Raw genomic sequence first — 24,353 nt, 5'->3', positions numbered from 1 at the left:
ATGATGGTGTAGGCCCAGGGATACTTCCTGGGCCTAGTGACAGTCTACTATATGGAGAGCTGGGGAAAACTCTTGTGCCTAGTGTAGGGTTGCAAAATCCCTGGAACGTTCAATAAATTACAATGTTTTCCGAAATTCTGGTTGGAGGAATCAGGAGGGAATAAGCAGGAAATCCAGAATCCTCCAACCAGGATTTCTGGAAAAGCAAGGAATTTATTGAAACCCTAGCCAAGTCTTGAGTGTTACCTTGGTGTGAGAGATGGTTAGGCTGTCCACTGGCTGGGGAGAATCAAACAGCTGTATCTCTTCAATCACATGGGCCTCCGAGCCAAAGATCACTACCCTCTGTAACCACCCGTCTGCTACAGGAGGAGAGTAGAGGGGGAGGGGAAAAGGAGAGAAAAGAGGGCAATGAAAGAGAGTAGGAGAAGAGAGGAAAGGTAGAGGAGAGAAAAGAGGATAGGACGATACGAGAGAACAGATAGAAAGAGAGGAGAGGAGGAAAGATTGTGGAATGAAAAGAGAAGAGGGAATACAGAGGAAAGGTAGGAGGCAGGAGTTGGTAAGATGAGAGGAGAGAGATATATAATGTCAGAATATTGTACTGTAGTTTTCTATGTGGGTAGTATTGTGATCAAGGTTACATCCCCTGCTTTGAATGGCGATTGAGCTACTGCTGCCAGCGGTGTGACATTGTGTGTCTGTCTGGGTGTATGAGGCTTTTATGAGCAGAGATGTGCTGTGTGTGTTGCGCCTGCCCTGCCTCCCGCCCTCACCACAGTGGGACTGTTAAGGATAATGTGAGGGACTGACCCTGCACACTACAGGAGCCTGGCGCAGAGCAGAGCAGCAAAACACACACACACACACACATCATGCTCCTCTCTCGTTGTGTCGGGAATTTCGGCTAATCCCTCAATCCCAGCTTCCGTTTCTAACCGCCCTCGCCAGATTTGTTCTCTCGGCATAAGCTATCGTCCTGCTGCAGTTAATAGCTAATCAAGCCTGCAGCCCAATTGGCAGTGTGTACGTCTGCCAAGGGCCCCATTGAGTTTGTGCTGTGAAGCACAGCAGCAGAGAGCCTGCCAGGCTACTGAGCCCATCGTCACTCTGACAGTTATGGGCCTCCAACACACCGCAGGCACAGTAAGGGAAACACTCTGCACTGCACTGCAGTGAGTGGAATTATAAATAGCTGGTAGGCTATTATAAATAGCTAGTAGGCTATTATAAGTAGCTAGTGGGCTATTATAAGTAGCTAGTAGGCTATTATAAGTAGCTAGTAGGCTATTATAAGTAGCTAGTAGGCTATTATAAGTAGCTAGTAGGCTATTATAAGTAGCTAGTAGGAAGTACTGTATTTGGAGTAAGATGAAGTTGTCCTGAAACTGCCTGAACGCTGATCTCTTGTAAATTGTGGGTCTTCTTGTTTTTTTGGGGGGATTGGGGGTAAAGTAAATTGATCGTACATCTATGGTTCAGGGAAATTTCTCTAGCATATTTAGTGAGCATACGGGTTCATCTGGGCCCTGTCAGAAGGTACCATTAACATACCGACTGTATATTCATAATTGGTAGGTACTTATTGAGCATGTTGTATTCCCTGTCAGTGGTTACCTGTTCCTATGAACAGCATATAGTTCTACATAGTTACAGTGCCTTCAAAAAGTATTCATACTACTTGACTTATTTTGTTGTGTTACAGGCTGAATTCAAAATGGATTTAATATATGTTTTTTCTCACCCATCTACACACAATACCCCATCATGACAAAATTAAAACATGTTTCTAGAAATGTTAGCAAATGTACTGAACATGAACTATCGAAATATCTCATTTACATAAGTATTCACACCCCTGACTCAAAACATGTTAGAATCACCTTTGGCAGCGATTACAGCTCCGGCAACTCTCTGTTCTTTGTGTTTGAATCTGTGTTTGAAATTCACTGCTCGACTGAGGGATCTTACAGATAATTGTATGTGTGGGGTACAGAGATGAGGTAGTCATTCATAAATCATGTTAAATACTATTATTGCACACAGAGCGATTCCATGCAACTTATTATGTGACTTGTTAAGCAATTAAGCACATTTTTACTCCTGAACTTATTTAGGCTTGCTATAACAAAGTGGTTGTATTCTTAAATTTAGACATTTCATATTTTCATAGAAAATTAATTTGTACAATTTCTAAAAACATAATTCCACTTTGACATTATGGGGTATTGTGTTTAGGCCAGTGACATAACATTTAAGCCATTTTAAAAATTCAGGCTGTAACACAACAACATTTTTAAAAAGTCAAGGGGTATGAATACTTTCTGAAGGCACTGTACCTGCACCAATGAACAGTATATAGTTGTATAGTTATATAATTGTATATAGTTATCTGTGACTTTGAACAGTATATAGTTGTATAGTTATATAGTTGTATATAGTTATCTGTGACTTTGAACAGTATATAGTTGTATAGTTATATAGTTGTATATAGTTATCTGTGACTATGAACAGTATATAGTTGTATAGTTATATAGTTGTATATAGTTATCTGTGACTATGAACAGTATATAGTTGTATAGTTATATAGTTGTATATAGTTATCTGTGACTATGAACAGTATATAGTTGTATAGTTATATAGTTGTGTATATAGTAACCTGTGCCAATGAACAGCATGTTGTATGCACGCTGGTCCAGGGAGCTGACCCGGTCCACTGCCAGGCGGGTGAAGTTGATGCCCTTGGTGAGCAGTAGGGGGCGAGCCTGAGCCTTCTCCTCCATCAGAGGGTGCTTCTTGGCAAAGTTGAGAGTAGCGTCTGGCAACTGAAGAGAGCTGTTGTAGCCGTTCTCCCTATGCCAGCTTGTAATGCACTGCACCGTGAAGAAGAAAGGAGAGAAGAGACAGAGGAGAGAGAGGGAACAGAGAGAGGTGAGGGAGAGAGGAAGAAACAAGGAATGTTGTTAGTTGTGGGACAGGCTGACATCGCTTGTTGGCTCTGATCGCTCTCCAGACTCCCTTCTCTCTGTCCAACTCACTCTCCATTCCTCCACTATACCCCTTCTTTCATCCCTCTCTCCCTTTGTCTCTCCCTCCACCCTCACCCGTCACCCCCTCCTTTCACCCCCCCGTCATCCATCACTCACCGCTCCGGGCCGTGGGCTGGGAACAGTGCCAGTGTATCGTCCCCATCTCTGGGAGCCCTCTCTGTACTCCTTATACGGGCCGTCAAACACCTTCTTCACCTCACCTATCTGGTACTGACACACCGCTGACACATCCACATCACCCCTGGGAAAGGAGACAACAACAAAAAAATGGGCTTAAGATGATCAAATCAAATTTTATTTGTCATGTGACGAATACAACAGGTGTAGACCTTACCGTGAAATGCTTACTACAAGCCCTTAACTTGTTTGGGATAGGGGGCAGCATTTTCACTTTTGGATGAATAGCATGCCCAGAGTGAACTGCCTCCTACTCAGTCCCAGATGCTAATATATGCATATTATTATTAGTATTGGATAGAAAACACTCCGAAGTTTCTAAAACTGTTTGAATGATGTCTGTGAGCATAACATAACTCATATGGCAGGCAAAAACCTGAGAAAAAATCCAAACAGGAAGTGATGTCAACCGTCTTTAGAACGTGGTTTCAGGCTGCTCATGTGAAGGGGGGCCGGATGCGAGCTGTTTTACTAAGGGGTCTGCCTATAGCCTCGTTCTCAGTCACGCGCTTTCACTTGAGAGGTTGCTCTCGTTCCAGTGTCTTTCTACAGACAATGGAATTCTCCGGTTGGAACAGCATTGAACTTTTATGATAAAAACATCCTAAAGATTGATTCTATACTTAGTTTGACAAGTTTCTTCAACCTGTAATATAACGTTTTGAACGTTTCGTCCGAATGGACCAGATCGAGCTTTTGGATTGTTTACCAAACGCCCAAACAAAAGAAGCTATTGGACATAAATGGACATAAATGATGGACATTATCGAACAAAACAAGCATTTATTGTGGAACTGCGATTCCTGGGAGTGCATTCTGATGAAGATCATCAAAGGTAAGTGAATATTTATATATGAATAATATGAATAATGTTGACTAACCAACATGGCGGATATTTCTCTGGCTGGTTTGGGCTCTGAGTGCCGTTCTCAGATTATGCTTTTTCCGTAAGTTTAAAAAAAATCTGACACAGCGGTTGCATTAAGGAGAAGTGTATCTAAAGTTTCATGCATAATAGCTGTATTTTCATCAACATTTATTATGAGTATTTCTGTGAATTCATGTGGCTCTCTGCAATATCACTGCATGTTTTGGAACTACTGAATCTAACACGCCAATGTAAAATACGATTTTTGGATATAAATATGAACTTTACTGAACAAAACATTAATGTATTGTGTAACATGAAGTCCTATAAGTGTCATCTGATGAAGATCATCAAAGGTTATTGATTAATTGTATCTCTATTTGTGCTTTTTCTCACTCCTCTCTTTGGCGGGAAAAATGGCTGGGTTTATCTGTGACTTGGTGGTGACCTAACATAATCATTTGTGGAGCTTTCGCTGTAAAGCATTTTTGAAATCAGACACTGTGGCTGGATTAACAAGAATTGTATCTTTAAAATGGTGCCTAATAGTTGTATGTTTGAGAAATTTGATTTATGAGATTTCGGTTGATTTGTATTTGGCACCCTACAATTTTATTGGCTGTTGGCGAGGGGTTCCGCTAGCGGAACGGAATGCAGTTTAAGAAATAGAGCTAAGAAAATATTTACTAAATAAATTAAGTACAGTTTTTTATAAAAGTAACACAATAAACGATAACAATAACGAAGCTATATTTTTACATTATTTTATTTAACCTTTATTTAACTTGGCAAGTCAGTTAAGAACAAATTCTTATTTTACAATGATGGCCTACCCCGGCCAAACCCTCCCCTAACCCGAACGACACCGGGACAATTGTGCGCCACCCTATATACAAGGGGTATAGGTACCGAGTCAATGTGCAGGTTAGTACAGGTTAGTCAAGGTAATTTGTATAAGTAGGTAGGCATAAAGTGACTATGCATAGATAATAAACATCGAGTAGCAGCAGTGTAAAAACAAAGGGGGGGGGGGGGGGGGGGGTCAATGTAAATTGTCCGGGTGGCAAAGGGGCAGCAGGTAGCCTAGTGGTAAGAGCATCAGGCCAGTAACCGAAAGGTTGCTGGATTGAATCCCCGAGCTGACAAGGTAAAAATCAGTTTTTCTGCCCCTGAACAAGGCAGTTATCCCACTGTTCCCCAGTAGGCTGTCATTGTAAATAAGAATTTGTTCTTAACTGACTTGCCTAGTTAAATAAAATGTTTTTTAAAATGAATTGTTAGGCAGTCTTATGACTTGGGGGTAGAAGCTGTTGAGGAGCCTTTTGGACGTAGACTTGGCGCTTCGTTAACACTTGCCTTGCAGTAACAGAGAGAACAGTTTATGACCTGGGTGACTGGAGTCTTTGACAATTTTTGTGGCCTTCCTCTGACACCGCCTAGTATATGGATGGTAGGAAGCTCGGACCCAGTGACGTACTGGGCCGTATGCACTGCCTTCTGTAGCGCATTACGGTCGGATCCCGAGCAGTTGCCATACCAGGTGGTGATGCAACCAGTCAGGATGCTCTCGATGGTGCAGCTGTAGAACTTTTTGAGGATCTGAGGACCCATGCTAAATCATTTCAGTCTCCTGAGGGGGAAAAGGTGTTGTCGTGTCTTTTTCATGACTGTCTTGGTGTGTTTGGACCATGATAGTTTGTTGGTGATGTGGATACCAAGGTACTTGAAACTCTCGATTCGCTCCACTGCAGCCCTGTCAATGTTAATGAGGGCCTGTTCGGCCCTCCTTTTCCTGTAGTCCACGATCATCTCCTTTGTCTTGCTCACATTGAGGGAGAAGTTGTTATTAGCTAGGTGTGTTGTTTCTGTAGTCATTTTACATTGTCTGTTTGTATGACATAGGATATGGAGAAATGGGATGATGGTTGGGTTTTATTAGGATAATAACTTATTTTTTTATAACAGAATTGGACAAGTCCATCACAGGATGTTGGTGGCACATTAATTGAGGAGGACGGGCTTGTGATAATGGCAGGAGCGGAATAGGTGTAATGGTATCGAGCACGTGGTTACTATGTATTTTATGCCATTCCATTAGCGCCATTCCAGACATTATTATGAGCTGTCCTCCCCTCGGCAGCCTCCACTGAAGTCCATCTATACACAGAGAAGACACATTAGCTGACTCAAGGCTAGTAAAACTGTAATTTTGGGTATAAAATAATATCTTCAAAAGAATTGTATAGAAAAATGTATAGACTTAGAAGTCACGCCAGGCCAGTGTTAGCAAAGGTGCTAAGTTGGACAGAGAGATTATCTTTGGCACATCTAACTCCCTGGCAGTGCTATTGTGTCCGCGTCTCAAATGGCACCATATTTACTATATAGTGCACTACTTTTGACCAGGGCTCACAGGGCTCTGTTTAAAAGTAGTGCACTATTTACGGAATAAGTGCCATTTGGGGACGCAGACAAACGCTATTCTCTTTGGCACATCGACTCCCTGGCGTTAGTGTTATTGTGACTCACCACTGGGCGTGGAAGATGCCATAGAAGGTGGTGGTGCGCCAGTCGATGCCTGGCAGGGTGAAGACTTCCCGCAGGTTGTTGAAGGTGACGTGGCGTTCAGGGAGAGAACACACCAGCCTGGCCTTCTGGAAGGTGGTCCACTTCTTCTGCAGGGTCCTGGTGCCCCCCAGATCACCCTAAGAGGAGAGACACATGGTCAGTCAAGGGACAGGAGTCAGAAGAGGTGCCATAACGCCAGTAGGGTGTAAAAATCTGTTTACTTCCATAATATTTGTGGATGGTTTTTGACGGAATGGGGTGAGAAGATTGATTGTAAAGGAGAGAGAGAGAGATCACCCTGCTGTGATAAACAGACAGACTGGGGATAGAGGAGTTAGGACATAGTCTAGGGCAAGGAGTTAATCCAGACCACCAGGAAAAACAACGGGTTGTATAATGCAATGATAGTGTATAGTCAACTCTGAGCTTATAACTCGTAACTTCTCCTGATAACCATTGAACCCTAATAAGGATAGAACTGGCTGAGAGGAGTGATTTTAAAGAAAGAGTAAAACGGAGGTGTGTGTGTCTCAGTGTAAATAGCCAGTTAGCAGTTACTTACCAGTACCCAGAGTAGGGTTGAGTGGTGTGTGTGTTCGGTGGCTGTGGGTGTGTGAGAGAGACTGCGTGTGTGTGTGTGTGTCAGAACCACAATGTCCTAACAATTCACCAGAATGTCCTGACAAGGTAGGAAAACAAGATCATTTCTGAAAAGACAGGACTTTCTTCATGTCCTGAATGTGTTAAAATGCAATTTTAGGCTCAAGGGTGAGGTTTAGGGTTTGGGGTTAGAAGGGCTAGAGTTTGGAGTTAGGGTTAGGAGTTAGAGTTAGGATAAGGATTAGGTTAAGGTTAGGATAAGGATTAGATTAAGGTTAGGATAAGGATTAGGTTAATGGTTAGGTATGGTTTAGGGTTAGGAGTTAGGATAAGGGTTAGGTTAGGAGTTAGGATAAGGGCTAGGATCAGGTTTAGGGTTAGGAGTTAGGATAAGGGTTGGGAAAAGGTTAGGAGTTAGGATAAGGGCTAGGATCAGGTTTAGGGTTAGGTTAAGGTTTAGGGTTAAGGTTAGGAGTTAGGATAAGGGTTAGGTTAAGGGTTAACTTCTTATGGCTGCAGGGGCGATATTGAGTAGCTTGGATGAAAGGTGCACAGAGGTGCCCAGAGTAAACGGCCTGCTCCTCAGTCATAGTTGCTAATATATGCATATTATTATTAGTATTGGATAGAAAACACTCTGAAGTTTGAATTATGTCTGTTTGAATTATGAATTATGTCTGTGAGTATAACAGAACTCATATGGCAGGCAAAAACCTGAGAAAAAATCCAAACAGGAAGTGGAAATTCTGAGGCTGGTGGATTTTCAACCAAGCTCCCATTGAAATTATAGCGAGATATAAATGGGTTTGCACTTCCTATGGCTTCCACTAGATGTCAACAGTCTGTAGAACTTTGTCTGATGACTCTACTGTGAAGGGGGGGGGGGGGGGGGCAAATGAGAGAAGAATTAGTCCCCACTGCCATGAGGTGACCATTCTTTGACCATGCGTGTTCACATGAGAGTGAGCTCCGTTCCATCGCTCATCTGAAGTCAATGTAATTCTCCGGTTGGAACGTTATTCAAGATTTATGTTAACAACATTCTAAAGATTGATTCAATACATCGTTTGACATGTTTCTACTGACTGTTACGGAACTTTTGGACATTTCGTCACGTTTTAGTGAACGCAATTCGTGACTTTGGAATTGCTTACCAAACGCGCTAACCAAAGTAGCTAATTGGACATAAATAACGGACATTATCGAACAAATCAAGCATTTATTGTGGACCTGAGATTCATGGGAGTGCATTCTGATGAAGATCATCAAAGGTAAGGGAATATTTATCATGTAATTTCTGGTTTCTGTTGACTCCAACATGGCGGCTAATTTGACTATTGTTCTGAACACCGTCTCAGATTATTGCATGGTTTCCTTTTTCCGTAATCTAACACAGCGGTTGCATTAAGGAGAGGTATATCTATAATTCCATGTGTATAACTTGTATTATCATCTACATTTATGATGAGTATTTCTGTTGAATAGATGTGGCTATGCAAAATCACTGGATGTTTTTGGAACAAGTGAACGTAACACGCCAATGTAAACTCAGATTTTTTTATATAAATATGAACTTTATCAAACAAAACATACATGTATTGTGTAACATGAAGTCCTATGAGTGTCATCTGATGAAGATCATCAAAGGTTAGTGATTCATTTTATCTCTATTTGTGCTTTTTGTGACTGCTATCTTTGGCTGAAAAAATGTCTGTGCTTATTCTGTGGCTTGGTGGTGACCAAACATAATCGTTTGTGGTTCTTTCGCTGAAAAGCATATCTGAAAATCGGACACTTTGGTGGGATTAACAACAAGATTACCTTTAAAATGGTATAAGACACATGTTGTTTTGAATTTGGCTCCCTGCACTTTCACTGGCTGTTGTCATATCATCCCGTTAACGGGATTGCAGCCATAATTAAGGTTAGATAAGGTTTAGGGTTAAGGTTTAGGAGTTAGGATAAGGGCTAAGATCAGGTTTAGGGTTAGGAGTTAGGATAAGGGTTAGGTTTAGGGTTAGAGTTAGGTTAAGGTTAACATTAACATTACAACATATTATGCATTTGATACAACAAAGTACACTGTGACAGAGGAATAAGCTAAAATCTATCAACCCAGAGATTACCATTCACTCCAGCTGGGGAAATATGAAGTGATGGCATGGGAAGGTAAGCATTTCCTGTTACATTTTTACTCCCCAAAAAGTCCTGAAAATTTCCGAAAACAATTCTGTGTGTGTGTGTAACCATATATGCGTGTAGCCTACCTTGCAGACGCGGGCCACCCTGGCCACAGTGAGCTCTGTGTCACAGTCCAGCTCTACAGCTCTCTCACTGAAGAAGAAGTAGATCTTGTCATCGTCCCCTTCCTTACTGCCACTGCTCTCCCTCACCAGGGTCGAGCCCACAAAGTCAGGCTCTGAGAGGACAACACACGGATGCACACACACACGCACAGGAGCATGAGATGTGAACACACACACACACACACACACACACACACACACACACACACACACACACACACACACACACACACACACACACACACACACACAGATGTAGGATCTAAATTTGAGCCAGTGTGCCACAGCAGGAAAATAATGTTGTAGCGGATGATAAAATTACAAACTTTAGAAGCCTTTTTAAACCTTGAATACATTACAAGTTAGCATTTCCTTCTATGTAGGAAAATAATTCTCAGCAACAAAAGTGTTCATATTAAGATCCTACATCTGTATGCCCGCACGGTCACACTCATGTGCACACAAACACATGCACGCACACACACACACACACACACACACACACACACACACACACACACACACACACACACACACACACACACACAGCCACCTCCACTCCCTCTAATATAATGTCATGTTTTACCCTCTAACCTCATCTCATCTAATACCCTTCCATCATCTTCCATTATCTCTCTCTAACACCTCTTCCCCCTCTTCCCTCATGTATCACTCCTGTCCACTCCTCTAACCTCATCTCTCCACCTCTCACCCCTCTACCAGGCTTTTTCACACTCACCTGCTCTTTCCATCTCTCACTGCCTCTGAGGTCCTATTAGCTAGCCCCTAACCTCTCCATTTCTCATCTCCCTCTCCAACTCCTTCACCATATCTACAGTTCCATATTCCCCTCTCCCTCACTTCCTCCATTTACCTCTCTCATTCTATCCTTGCTTTCTTTTTACATACATCTCCCTCTCTCTCTCTCCTCCCCTCCTCATTTAAACCCCACCCTCTCTCACCGTTGAGCCAGGCCGGCAGGTATTCACTCTTCATGCTGTAGTGTTGCTGTCCCAGGTTCCTCAGGATCACAGGCTCAGTACCCAGGAAGTTGTTCAGTGTGGCAGAGTACAGCTCCTTGTCTGGGAGACACAGAGACAAGCAGGATGAGCACCATTACAGAGCATTTACACATAGAATAAAATAGAGTAGAGTAGAATAGAGTGAAATAGATGGCCTACCCACTATGAGGCCTGTGTGGCCTTTGGCAGGGTCGTAGGGACACTTGCCCTTTCCATCCTCCAGGGAGCCAGGGTTGAGACTGAAGTGGTCAGCATTCTGTGGGTTGACAACAGGACACACGCAGAGACACACACACAGACACACAGAGACACAGGTGGTCAGTGCATGACTAACACAGCTCCGGGCTCTGTCTGTCCGTGACAACCGTTCTAACAGGAGCCACAGTCCTCGCTCCCTGCCTTTGCCACACCCGTCTGATCATATCTCCGTCAGGCAGGTGCACACACACACTCACTCACTCACTCACTCACTCACTCACTCACTCACTCACTCACTCACTCACTCACTCACTCACTCACTCACTCACTCACAACCAGATACCACTGCCTCGTTTGCATGGGATATTCTTTCCTTTGACACAGATGATTCAGGCGTATGGGGAGGATGTGGTGTGGAGGTGTCAGACAGAAGATAGAAGACATGACACCATGTCACTGGTGCTGCTAGCTGTGACACCACCACAAGGACAGATCAACTCTAATATCACCTCCAGACAGAGTGGGATGAAGACACAGATTTAAGGTTAGGAAGTGATTGAGACCTTGTTGGTCCTAAATAACACCCTATTCCCAGGGCTCTGGTCAAAAGTAGTGCATTAAGAAGGGAATAGGGGGCCATTTGGGATTCTGCCATTGAGAGCCACTCACGATGTAGGTGCACTTGGGCTGGAAGGCGAAGGTTCCACAGGTGTAGAGGTGGGTGTGGTTGTAGCTCTGCAGGAAGCGGATGTAGTTGAAGCACTCCGTCTGTGGGAGAGGAGACTAACACTGAAGGATAATATTCTACCATTCATAGCAATAATCATCAACTCAGTCTAATGAAGGAGTTGAATGTCAACAGAAACTTTAAGGATCCGTACCTGGTTGTTCTTGCCCTTGGCAGAACACTCTCTCTTCTTCTCCTGTGGTGCTGGCCACTCAATCTGCGAGAGAGAGATAGAGAGGGAGCAATCGAGGGATGGGTGAGAGAAAGAGAGAGAGAGAGAGAGCGAGGGATGAGTGCAAGAGAGACAGTCACAGATAGAGAGTTGGAAGAGTGAGGTAGAGATGTCTTTATTCTTTTGGAACTTCTGTGAGTGGAACTTCTGTGAGTTTACTGTAATTTGTATTGTTTATTTCACTTTTGTTTATTATCTACTTCAGTTGCTTTGGCAATGTTAACATGTGTTTTCCATGCCAATAAAGCCCTTAAATTGAATTTATAACAGCAAGAGAGATAGAGAGAGATGGATTTAGAGAGTGGGAGGAGAGAGAGAGATGGTGGGGAGAGATAGAGAGAGATGGAATTAGAGACAGTGGGAGAGAGAGAGATGGTGGTGGAGAGAGAGATGGATCAGAGAGAGAGATGGATTTAGAGACAGTGGGAGGAGAGAGAGAGAGTGGGGGAGAGAGACAGTGGGAGGAGAGAAAGACAGTGGGTGAGAGAGAGAGACAGTGGGGGAGAGAGAGAGACAGTGGGGGAGAGAGAGAGAGTGGGGGAGAGAGACAGTGGGAGGAGAGAAAGACAGTGGGTGAGAGAGAGACAGTGGGGGAGAGAGAGACAGTGGGGGAGAGAGACAGTGGGAGGAGAGAAAGACAGTGGGTGAGAGAGACAGTGGGAGGAGAGAAAGACAGTGGGGGAGAGAGAGAGATGAGAGGATGACACAGCAGATGATGAGATAGGTGCAGAGTGGGAACATAGTGAGGCAGTTGGCATCCAGTGGCCCTATCATCCCTCTAAACCACACCAGAACAGCAGCAAACAGGTGGGCTGCTTATTACTGGGATGCTCACAACACAGAACTGTTGGATGTTCATTAACAGTCACACAACAATCCAATTAACGCTCATTATAAAGTTAAATCAAATAACAATCTCTATACTGCTGTTCAAAGACGCATTTGTCTGAGTGGATATAAGGTACAGAGGCACGTTAACAAGTTTTACCAAGCCTTCATTGTACTCAGCTTTTTATGGACTAATTACATTCATATAGATAATCATGTAATCACATTGTTACCCCTCCACCACTGAACAAACGACATCAGAATCGGGCAACTTTAATTCCATTCAACATTGTTAAGGAATGTTGCACAAGAAACTGACTGCACTCTTGTAGCAGGTCTATGGGGTTGAGGTTGTAGCTGTGGTTGATGTCTGCCGTGCTGAGGTGTGTGTGTGTGCGTGCATGTGTGTATGTGTGTGTGTGTTTGTCTGTGTGTAGTTACCAGAGGTCGTAGCTGTCTGCTGATGTCGTTAGGGTCCAGGGCAAACAGGACCTCTCTAGCTCCTACATACAGAACCCTCTCGTGTTCTGCTAGAGTCACCATGGTGTAGTTCCACACACCTAGAGCCCGGAACCTGGCCATGCTGTCTAGCACCTCTGTAGAAAAACACACATACAGCGCCTTCAGAAAGTAATCATACCCCTTTGAATTATTCCACAAATGTTTCCCACCCATCTATGCACAATACAAAGTTAAAACATGTTTTTAGAAATATTTGCACATTTATTGAAAATGAAATACAGAAATATCTCATTTACATAAGTATTCACACCCCTGCGTCAATACATGTTAGAATCAACTTTGGCAGCGATTACAGCTGTGAGTCTTTCTGGGTAAGTCTCTAAGAGCTTTGCACACCTGGATTGTACAATATTTGCACATTATTCTTTTTTAAATTCTTCAATTCTGTCAAGTAGGTTGTTGAGCACTGCTAGACAGCAATTTTCAAGTTTTGCCATAGATTTTCAAGACGATTTAAGTAGATAATTTAATTAAGACCCTCAGGAACATTCAATGTCGTCTTGGTAAGCAACTCCAGTGTATATTTGGCATTGTGTTTTAGGTTATAGTCCTGCTGAAAGGTGAATTCATCTCCCAGTGTCTGTTGGAAAGCAGACTGAACCAGGTTTTCCTCTAGGATTTTGCCTGTGCTTAGCTCCAACTCTTTTTATCCTAAAAAACTCACTAGTCCTTGCCGATGACAAGCATACCCGTAATATGATGCAGCCACCACCACGCTTGAAAATATTAAGAGTGGTACTCAGTGATGTGCTTTGTTGGATTTGCCCCAAATATAACACTTTGTATTCAGGACATAAAGTTAATTTCTTTGCCACATTTTTTTGCAGTTTTACTTTAGTGCCTTGTTGCAAACAGGATGCATGTTTTGGTATATTTTTATTCTGTACAGACTTCCTTCTTTTCACTGTCATTTAGGTTAGTATTGTGGAGTAACTACAATGTTGTTGATCCATCCTCAGTTTTCTCCTTTCACAGCCATTAAACTCTGTAACTGTTTCTTTGTAGTGGCTGGGTGTATTGATGCACCATCCAAAGTGTAATTAATAACTTCACCATGCTCAAAGGGATATTCAATGTTTATTTTAATTTTATTTGTACAAAAAAACAACAACATTGAGCATTCCATTGAGCATCCCGTTGTGCATCCCTTTGAGCAATCCTTTGAGCAACCCTTTGAGCATTGGAAAACCTCCCTGAGTCTTTGTGGTTGAATCTGTGTTTGAAATTCACTGCTCGACTGAGGGACCTTACAGATAATTGTATGTGTGGGTACAGAGATGAGGTAGTCATTCAAAAATCATGTTAAACACTATTATTGCACACAGAGTGAGTCCATGCAACTTATTATGTGACTTGTTAAGTACATTTTTACTCCTGAACTTATTTAGGTTTGCCATAACAAAGGGATTGAATACTTATTGACTCAAGACATTTCAGCTTTTCATTTTTAATTAAAAACATAATTCCACTTTGACAGTATGGGGTATTGTGCGTAGGCCAGTGACACAAAATACATTTTTAATCAATTTTAAATTCAGGCAGAAACAACAAAATGTGGAAAAAGTCAAGGGGTGTGAATACTTTCTGAAGGCACTGTACCTGGATAATACAGTTTGAAACACACACGTTTCACTTAACTTAAGATTGGCAATGCACATCGAAGCGTCGTACATGTTTATGTCACAAATGAAACACCTTTGAGGCCATAATTATCAGAATTCAGCAGCAGTGGGATGTTGATGACTTTCTCTGTCATCAAAGTGGCACACACCCACATACACACACCCAGATACACACACCCACATACACACAACCAGATACACACACCCACATACACACACCCAAATACACACACCCAAATACACATACACACACCCACACACCCAAATACACATACACACACCTACATACACACACCCACATACACACACCCAAATACACACACCCAAATACACATACACACACCTACATACACACACCCACATACACACACCCAAATACACACACCCACACACACACCTACATACACACACCCACATACACACACCCAAATACACATACACATACCCAAATACACACACCCAAATACACATACACACACCCACACACCCAAATACACATACATATACAGACACCTACATACACACACCCACATACACACACCCAAATACACATACACACACCCAAATACACACACACCCAAATACACACACACCTACATACACACACCCACATACACACACCCAAATAACATACACACCTACATACACTCACATACACACACCCACATACACACACCCACATACACACACACACCCACACACACCCACCCACCCACCCACACCCACATACACACCCACCCACATACACACACCCACATACACACACCCACAGACACACACCCACATATACACACCCACACACACACCCACACACACACCCACACCCACATACACACACACAGAACCACATCCTCCCAACACACACACACCCACACACACAGAGACACATCCTCCCAACACACACACAGAGACACATCCTCCTAACACTTACACCCACCCACACACACATCCTCCCAACACACACACACAGAGACACATCCTCCCAACACACACACAGAGACACATCCTCCTAACACATACACACACCCACACACATATCCTCCCAACACACACACACAGAGACACATTCTCCCAACACACACACAGAGACACATTGTCACGCCCTGGCCTTAGTTATCTTTGTTTTTGTTATTATTTTAGTTAGGTCAGGGTGTGACATGGGGAATGTATGTGTTTTTGTAGTGTCTAGGGGTGTTGTATGTGTATGGGGCAGTGTCTAGTGTAGTTGTCTAGGTAAGTCTATGGTTGCCTGAAGGGTTCTCAATCAGAGACAGCTGTCATTCATTGTCTCTGATTGGGAGCCATATTTAAGGCAGCCATAGGCATTAGGTTAATGTGGGTAATTGTCTATGTTGTACGTTTGTAGCTTGTGTGTGCACTTACGTCTTTAGCTTCACGATCGTTTGTTGTTTTGTTTTGTAAAAGTGTTCGTTTCATGTTTCGTCATCTTTAATAAAAGAAGATGTCTTCATATCCCGCTGCGCCTTGGTCCGCTTATTATGACGATCGTGACACACATCCTCCCAACACACACACAGAGACACATCCTCTCAACACACACACAGAGACACATCCTCCCAACACACCCACACACACAGAGACACATCCTCCCAACACACACACAGAGACACATCCTGCCAACACACACACAGAGACACATCCTCCCAACACACACACACACACACACAGAGACACATCCTCTCAACACACACACACAGAGACACATCCTCCTAACACACACACACAGAGACACATCCTCCTAACACACACAGAGAGACACATCCTCCCAACACACCCACACACACAGAGACACATCCTCCCAACACACACCCAGAGACACAACCTCCCAACACACACACACCCACACAGAGACACATGAATAGACACAACCACACACACACCCACACACACAGAGACACATCCTCCCAACACACACACAAACACACATACACATCCTCCCAACACACACACACCCACACACAAACACAGAGACACATCCTCCCAACACACAGAGACACATCCTCCCAACACACACACACAGAGACACATCCTCCCAACACACATACAGAGACACATCCTGCCAACACACACACAGAGACACATCCTCCCAACACACACACACACACACAGAGACACATCCTCTCAACACACACACAGAGACACATCCTCCCAACACACCCACACACACAGAGACACATCCTCTCAACACATACACAGAGACACATCCTCCCAACACACACACACACACACACACACACACACACACAGAGACACATCCTCCCAACACACACACACACACACACACACACACACACACACACACACACACACACACACACACACACACACACACACACACACACACACACACACACACACACACACACACACACACACACACACACACACACACAGAGACACATCCTCCCAACACACACACACACATACACATCCTCCCAACACACACACACCCACACAAACACACAGAGACACATGAATAGACACAACCACACACACACCCACACACACACACATACACATCCTCCCAACACACACACACCCACACACACACAATGCAGTAAAACACAAACATACAGAGCTACAGACAGTAAGAAACTGATAGAGCGGAAATGAAAATGCAGTGTATTTTCCATTATCCACGCCTGTGTTCCCTGTCGCGTCTCCGTGCCTCGCTCTTATCAAAGGGAAGTCATGTGCAAAACATCAGACAAGCCTCAGTAAAGTGATATCATGAATTGAATAATATTTATGTTCCTCTAAAAATAAGACCTGAGCTCCTTCAGGAGGAGTTATGATTTATGGTGACGACATCACGTTACTTCCTTCCTGGCCTAGTTTGAGGGTATAGCAACGAACCAGAACTATAGAGGTGGTGGGTTGGAGGACAACAAGTCAGAGACAAAAATAGAGGGGGAGGGAGAGGGACGGAGAAAGAAAGAGACCATGGAGGTATAGAAAGCCAGGATAAGGAAGAGAGGAGGGGAAACTTGAGGGGTTTGGCAGTGGGGAGAAGGGAATAAATGTGGAATATAGTTATTATCTAGAGAGCAGCAGCGTATAAACATTGGAGGGTATGGGCGCGTGTGCTGGATGAGGAGAGACAAGATGAGAGGAGAAGAGACGAGATCCTCAAGGGAGCCAAGAGCACATCTGCTAGGTTCTACCCTGCCAGAAAAGGTCTGGTGTTGACACACACACACACACACACACACACACACACACACACACACACACACACACACACACACACACACACACACACACACACACACACACACACACACACACACACACACACACACACACACACACACACACACACACACACACACACACACACACACACTCCCAAACAACCCTCCGGGGTACCTGCTTAGTGACTTGAACGTTTCCCCACAATAACGTAACATTTTGCAGAGCTTGAAGGCGGTTGTTTAAAATGATTAGTGCCACTGTCATTACTAGTCGCTATGGCAGGCTGCACTTCCCATCTGTCACCACACAGCGTCAGCCCTGAGGCCAGTCTGACTGCATGCGTGGTAGGGTGGCTTAATGAGGGGTCTCTGTCAGATTTAGCAGGTATTATGAAAAAAATACTAGATATTAAAGTCACTACATAAGAGAAGAGACTAAACTAGTAAGGGAAAATAGAATGAAAGGGAGAGAAGGAGTAACATGCCACAGAAATGAGAGCAAAGAGAAGGTCTAATGATTTCAACAGATGAAACACACACACACCACAGACCAAAGGGAAAACTGCAAACCCATAAAAGGTTGATTGTGGGTGAGGTAGCAGAGGTCTGTGTCTCTCCACAGTTGAACTCTTGAGGTGTGCCAAGGTCTTAGCTAGCGACTCTGCTATAAGAGTTCTCTACTCTCATCTCTGTGATGTCATGCTCTAGCTCCCATCTTCAGGTGTGTGTATGTGCGTGTGCTGCGTTGAGGGAGCGCTCACGGTCAGGCTGGTGGAGGGAAGGGCAAGAGCAGCAGAGAAGCAGACCAGGGAGCAGGGCTTGGCTGGTTCAGAGCTCCTTTAGGTCTCCTCTGATGTGCCTCCATGTATGCTGCTGCTCCAGCCTCTCCTCTTCAGTCAGCTAGCACTCCTTTCAATGAGAGCTTTACTGGAGATACTGCCAGGCTCTGCGTTACACTGCTAACCATGGAGGAGCTCACACACTGCACTATAATTAAAGGGCTATTTTAGGCTCTTTGAAGCAGCAACATGCAGACTAAAATGATTCAGACCAAGAAAGAAGGAAACCTACACTGTACAGCACCCGACCACTACAAAAGAATACACACACAAACCCTGGTCAAAAGCAGGTGAGTCATTCCATGAAATGAGTGCATTTTGCATCCCTTTGATATTTTAAGTAGAAATTGTGCACCAATATTGAATATAATTTTAAAAGCCTGTTATACTCAATAGAGTGCCCTTTAATATAAACCACGTGGAAAATCTTGCTAAAGTGCTAAGATTCTGCATTTTGACACGTCCCTCTGTGTCTCCACTGTGACTTCTAGGAAGATTTGAACCCACTTAACACCAACATTTATCCAAGTTTTCACCATCATTGTAAAGCCCTAGTAATTTTGTTGACAATGTCATTTTTGAAGATCATTATTCACTTTAAGGTAAAAAACAACAACTTGTTCCTCATTTTAAGGGCAACCCTGTTACGTGAATTGAACTCTTGTTTTAATAGGGTGAAACTATTCCTTTTTTTTAGTCTTCAAAAGAAACATTGAACATCTAATAGTTAAATCATAGTGTAAAAGCGTGGGAGCTGGTTTTACTCCTTATGGCCATTTTGTGGTGGATAACTAAGCAGGTTGCACATAACACATCAACACTATTACCCATAGATAGACAGGCTAGACATGTTTAACAATAAAACACATGTGAAAGCTTAAGTTGAATTCAATTGCCCTTCCCTGTTGCACACAACAAGCTTCCATTCCCTCTGTCACAGGAGAATTTATGGATGATTTAAGATGAAGTCGTCAACCCTGTTATGGTCAACCCTGTTATGGTCAACCCTGTTATGGTCAACCCTGTTACTTTATTTGGCACTTAATAGGCACTTACTATAGTATTTATTTGTATAATTTTTTTTAGATGAGAAAACATGTTTTTTATTAAGTTGAAAATGCGCTCTTTATGATAGAATGTTAAAATTAGGTGACCAAGTTACACTACGCAAAAGGCACCCAATTGGTGGAACAACCCAGGTACCCACATGGAGATAAATACACAGACAAACAGTAGTTTAACGGACACACACACACAAACCCAGTTGTTGCATCAAGAGACGAGAGAAACTTCAGAGGAGATTGTATTGAAAGTCAAGGCATGAGACACTGAGTACATGGAGAGAGATGGGAAGAGCTGTGTAATTGCTGTAGATTAGGGGAGGGAGTGGTGAGAGAGGGGTGAAGTGGACTAGGATATATGGGGGAGGAGAAGTGGGAGGGCAAACATGGAGAGGAAATGCTCAAATTGGATTAACACAACAACAGGATGAGTGGAAGACCAGGGGAGATAGGATGAGATATGAGGGTGATGAAAGCAGAAACATGGCAGTGACTGAAGCAGTGGGAGATTGCAGTTAAATTCTACATAAAGACGATTAAATCAAGTTGATTTATTCCACAAATTACCTTGCTGAAAAAGAGTGTCACGGTTAAGTGCCCACTTCATGCTGTCTGGCCGCCTTGCTTTGGCAATGTAAACATATGTTTCTCATGCCAACAAAGCCCTTTGAATTGAATTGAGAGAGGGACAATGAGAGAGAAAGACAGAGAGAGAGAACGGCGCAAGGATGGATTAATGATAATCATAACTGTTTTGTGATGGACCCCCAGCAGTTTACAGAACAATACGACTAGTTATATTTAGCTCTGTTTATCAAAAGCGTTGGAAAAACTTGTCAATAATCAACTGACTGGCTTTCTTGATGCCTATAGTATTCTCTATGGTATGCAATCCGGTTTCCGCTCAGGTTATGGATGTGTCACTGCAACCTTAAAAGGTCCTCAATGATGTCACCATTGCCCTTGATTCTAAGCAATATTGTGCTGTTATTTTTATTAACATTCTTGTGGGCTGGCTAAGGAGTATTGGTGTCTCTGAGGGGTCTTTGATCTGGTTTGCTTACTACCTCTCTTAAAGAATGCAGTGTATAAAGTTTTTAAAAAATCTGCTGTCTCAGCCACTGCCTGTCACCAAGGGAGTACCCCAATGCTCGATCCTAGGCCCAACGCTCTTTTAAATTTACATCAACAACATAGCTGAGGCAATAGGAAGCTCTCTCATCCATTTATATGCAGATGATACTGTCTTATACTTAGCTTACCCCTCCCTGTTAAATGGTCTACAACAGGTATTCCCAAACTGGGGTACACGCAATGCCGTCGGGGGTACGCCAAATAAAAATGTGATTCACATTTTAAAAAACAAAAAACTCAAACAGTCCATTTATATTTTTCAATGGGGATATACATTTGGGTGAGGTTTTTCTCTCGCCTGAGTTGCCTCATTTCACAACAAAAATAAAACTAAACCATCTAGTGTTCAGCAAATAACAACACAATGTCAAATACAGGTAGACTAGTCAAACAATTAACATCCAATCACATTAACGTTACTCTCTCGCAGGAAATCCACTAATGGGCCATATGTAGCCAAAAGCTTGCATGATGACAAGTTTCTCACACGACTGGCCTATCTGGGTGATGTGTTTCTCGCCTGAATGATCTGAATCTAGGATAACAGGGACTCTGCAACTATATTCAATATGCGGGACATTAACAAGGACAACACACAGGTCTTTCCATCATTGTATGATTTTTTGTGTGCAAATGAACTCAAGCTTACGGACAATGTCAAATATGACATAGCGAAGCACCTGAGTAAGTTGGGTGCGCAATTACGCAGGTACTTTCCCCCGAAACGGATGACACAAACAACTGGATTCGTTATCCCTTTCGTGCCCTGCCTCCAGTCCACTTACTGATATCTGAACAAGAGAGCCTCATCAAAATTGCAACAAGCTGTTCTGTGAAAATTGAATTCAATCAGAATCCCCTGCCAGATTTCTGGATGGGCTGCGCTCAGAGTGTCCTGCCTTGGCAAATCGCGCTGTTAAGACACTGATGTCCTTTGCCACCACGTACCTATGTGAGAGTGGATTCTCGGCCCTCACTAGCATGAAAACTAAATGCAGGCACAGACTGTGTGGAAAACGATTTAAGACAGACTCTCTCCAATACAACCCAATATTGCAGAGTTATGTGCATCCTTTCAAGCACACCCTTCTCATTTACCTGGGGTGAGTTATTCACAATTTTCGATGAACAAATAAGGTTTTATATGTAAGATGGTTAAATAAAGAGCAAAATTATTGATTATTATTACATTATTATTTGTTCCCTGGTCCTATAAGAGCTCTATGTCACTTCCCACGAGCCGGGTCATTCTTATGTTTAATAAATGTATCGTATAGTGTGTGTGTGGCAGGTTTACAATTATGGCAAATAACAACATTTGAGAGTGCGCTGACCCTGGTGCTAGCTGTACGCAGCTGGAGGTTGAATGTTTGAAGGGGTACGGGACTATAAAACGTTTGGGAACCACTGCTCTACAACAAAGCTTTCTTAGTGTCCAACAAGCATTCTTAACCTTGTTTGGAACACCTCCAAAACAAAGGTCATGTGGTTTGGTAAGACGAATTCCCCTCTTCACACAGGTGTTATTACTACCTCTGAGGGTTTAGAGCTTGAGGTAGTCACCTCATACAACTACTTGGGAGTATGGCTAGACGGTGCACTGTCCTTATCTCAGCACATATCAAAGCTGCAGGCTAAAGTTAAATCTAGACTTGGTTTCCTCTATCGTAATCGCTCCTCTTTCACCCCAGCTGCCAAACTAACCCTGACTCAAATGACCATCCTACCCATGCTAGATTACGGAGACATCATTTATAGATCGGCAGGTAAGGGTGACCTCGAGCGTCTAGATGTTCTTTACCATTCGGCCATCTGATTTGCCAACAATGCTCCTTAAAGGACACATCACTGCACTCTATACTCTTCAGTAAACTGGTCTGGAACGAGCTGCAACAAACACTCAAACTGGACAGTTTTATCTCAATCTCTTCATACAAAGACTCAATCATGGACACTTTTACTGACAGTTGTGGCTGCTTAGTGTGATGTATTGTTGCCTTCTTGCCCTTTCTGCTCTTGTCTGTGCCCACTAATGTTTGTACCATGTTTTGTGCTGCTATAATGTTCTGTTCCTACCATGTTGTTGTTATGTTGTGTTGCTACCATGCTGTGTTGTCATGTCTTGCTGCCTTTCTATGTTGTTGTCTTGTATCTCTTGTAGTGATGTGTGTTTGTCCTATATTTATATTTTATTTATTTTTAATCCCTGACCCCGTCCCCGCAGGAGGCCTTTTTCCTTTTGGTAGGCCGTCATTGTAAATAAGAATTTGTTTTTAACTGACTTGCTTAGTTAAATAAAGGTTAAATCTTATTATTATTTTTTTTTAAATGACTATACTCCACTTTAGATCATGCCATGTGCTCCATCTTAATTCCATTCAACCAGGGACATAGTTGTCACGTTCCTGACCTGTTTTCTCTTGTTTTTGTATGTGTTTAGTTGGTCAGGGCGTGAGTTGGGGTGGGCATTCTATGTTATGTGTTTCTATGTTTAGGTTCATTATCATTTAGCCTGATATGGTTCTCAATCAGGGACAGGTGTTTTACGTTTCCTCTGATTGAGAACCATATTAAGGTAGGTTGTTCACACTGTTTGTTTGTGGGTGGTTGTCTTCCGTGTTTGTGTCTGTGCACCACACGGGACTGTTTCGTTTGTTTGTTCGTTTGTGTAGTCTGTACCTGTTCATGCGTTCTTCGTGTATATGTAAGTTCTCTAGTTCAGGTCTGTCTACGTTCGTTTTGTTGTTTTGTATTTTCCGAGTGTTTTCCGTATTCATTTTTTCCTTAATAAATATTCATCATGTCATATAACAACGCTGCGCTTTGGTCCAATCCCTACCGTTACAACAACCGTTACAATAGTGGAGGATGGAGAGATCCTCTCTCGATTCAATTCCATTCAAAGGGCTTTATTGGCATGGGAAACATATATGTTTACATTGCCAAAAACACCCCACCTCCATCCATCTATCCCTGCCTCCATCCCTCCCAACCACTCATTACCGTAATTGGTGGGCAGAGAGAGAAAGACTTCGAAAACAAATCCATTTTTGATAAACTCCCATATCTATTGCGTGAAATACCACAGTGTGCATCACAGCAGCAAGATTTGTGACCTATTGCCACAAGAAAAGGGTAACCAGTGAAGAACAAACACCATTGTAAATACAACCCATATTTATTTCCCCTTTTGTACTTTAACTATTTAACTATCATTACAGCACTGAAATAGCCATAATATGACATGAGAGAGAGAGAGAGAGAGTGAGTGTGAGTGTGAGAGAGAGAGTGAGCGTGAGAGAGAGAGAGTGAGTGTGAGTGTGAGTGTGTGAGAGAGAGAGAGAGAGTGAGTGTTAGTGTGAGAGAGAGAGTGAGAGAGTGTGA

At 43.0% G+C, this 24,353-nt stretch overlaps 1 protein-coding gene across 2 annotated transcripts in view; it reads right to left on the bottom strand.

Moving 5' to 3' along the window:
• Positions 1-24,353, bottom strand: part of LOC129826529 (semaphorin-4C-like) — a 52,995-nt gene that overhangs the window by 9,650 nt on the left and 18,992 nt on the right. The window contains exons 3-12 of one of the 2 annotated variants that reach the window (XM_055887373.1): positions 13,018-13,172; positions 11,671-11,733; positions 11,459-11,557; positions 10,751-10,847; positions 10,532-10,651; positions 9,531-9,682; positions 6,625-6,800; positions 3,147-3,291; positions 2,660-2,873; positions 247-362 (exon numbers count right to left, since the gene is read on the bottom strand). In XM_055887373.1, the coding sequence (XP_055743348.1) occupies positions 247-362; positions 2,660-2,873; positions 3,147-3,291; positions 6,625-6,800; positions 9,531-9,682; positions 10,532-10,651; positions 10,751-10,847; positions 11,459-11,557; positions 11,671-11,733; positions 13,018-13,172 (1,337 nt within the window). The remainder of the gene's footprint in view (positions 1-246; positions 363-2,659; positions 2,874-3,146; positions 3,292-6,624; positions 6,801-9,530; positions 9,683-10,531; positions 10,652-10,750; positions 10,848-11,458; positions 11,558-11,670; positions 11,734-13,017; positions 13,173-24,353) is intronic. The other variant, XM_055887374.1, reaches the window with a different exon arrangement.

The sequence above is a fragment of the Salvelinus fontinalis genome, chromosome 28 (assembly GCF_029448725.1).
Source record: "Salvelinus fontinalis isolate EN_2023a chromosome 28, ASM2944872v1, whole genome shotgun sequence".
NCBI lineage: Eukaryota > Metazoa > Chordata > Actinopteri > Salmoniformes > Salmonidae > Salvelinus > Salvelinus fontinalis.
Note: the sequence above shows the minus strand (reverse complement) of the source record. Positions and strands in the feature narration are given on the sequence as shown.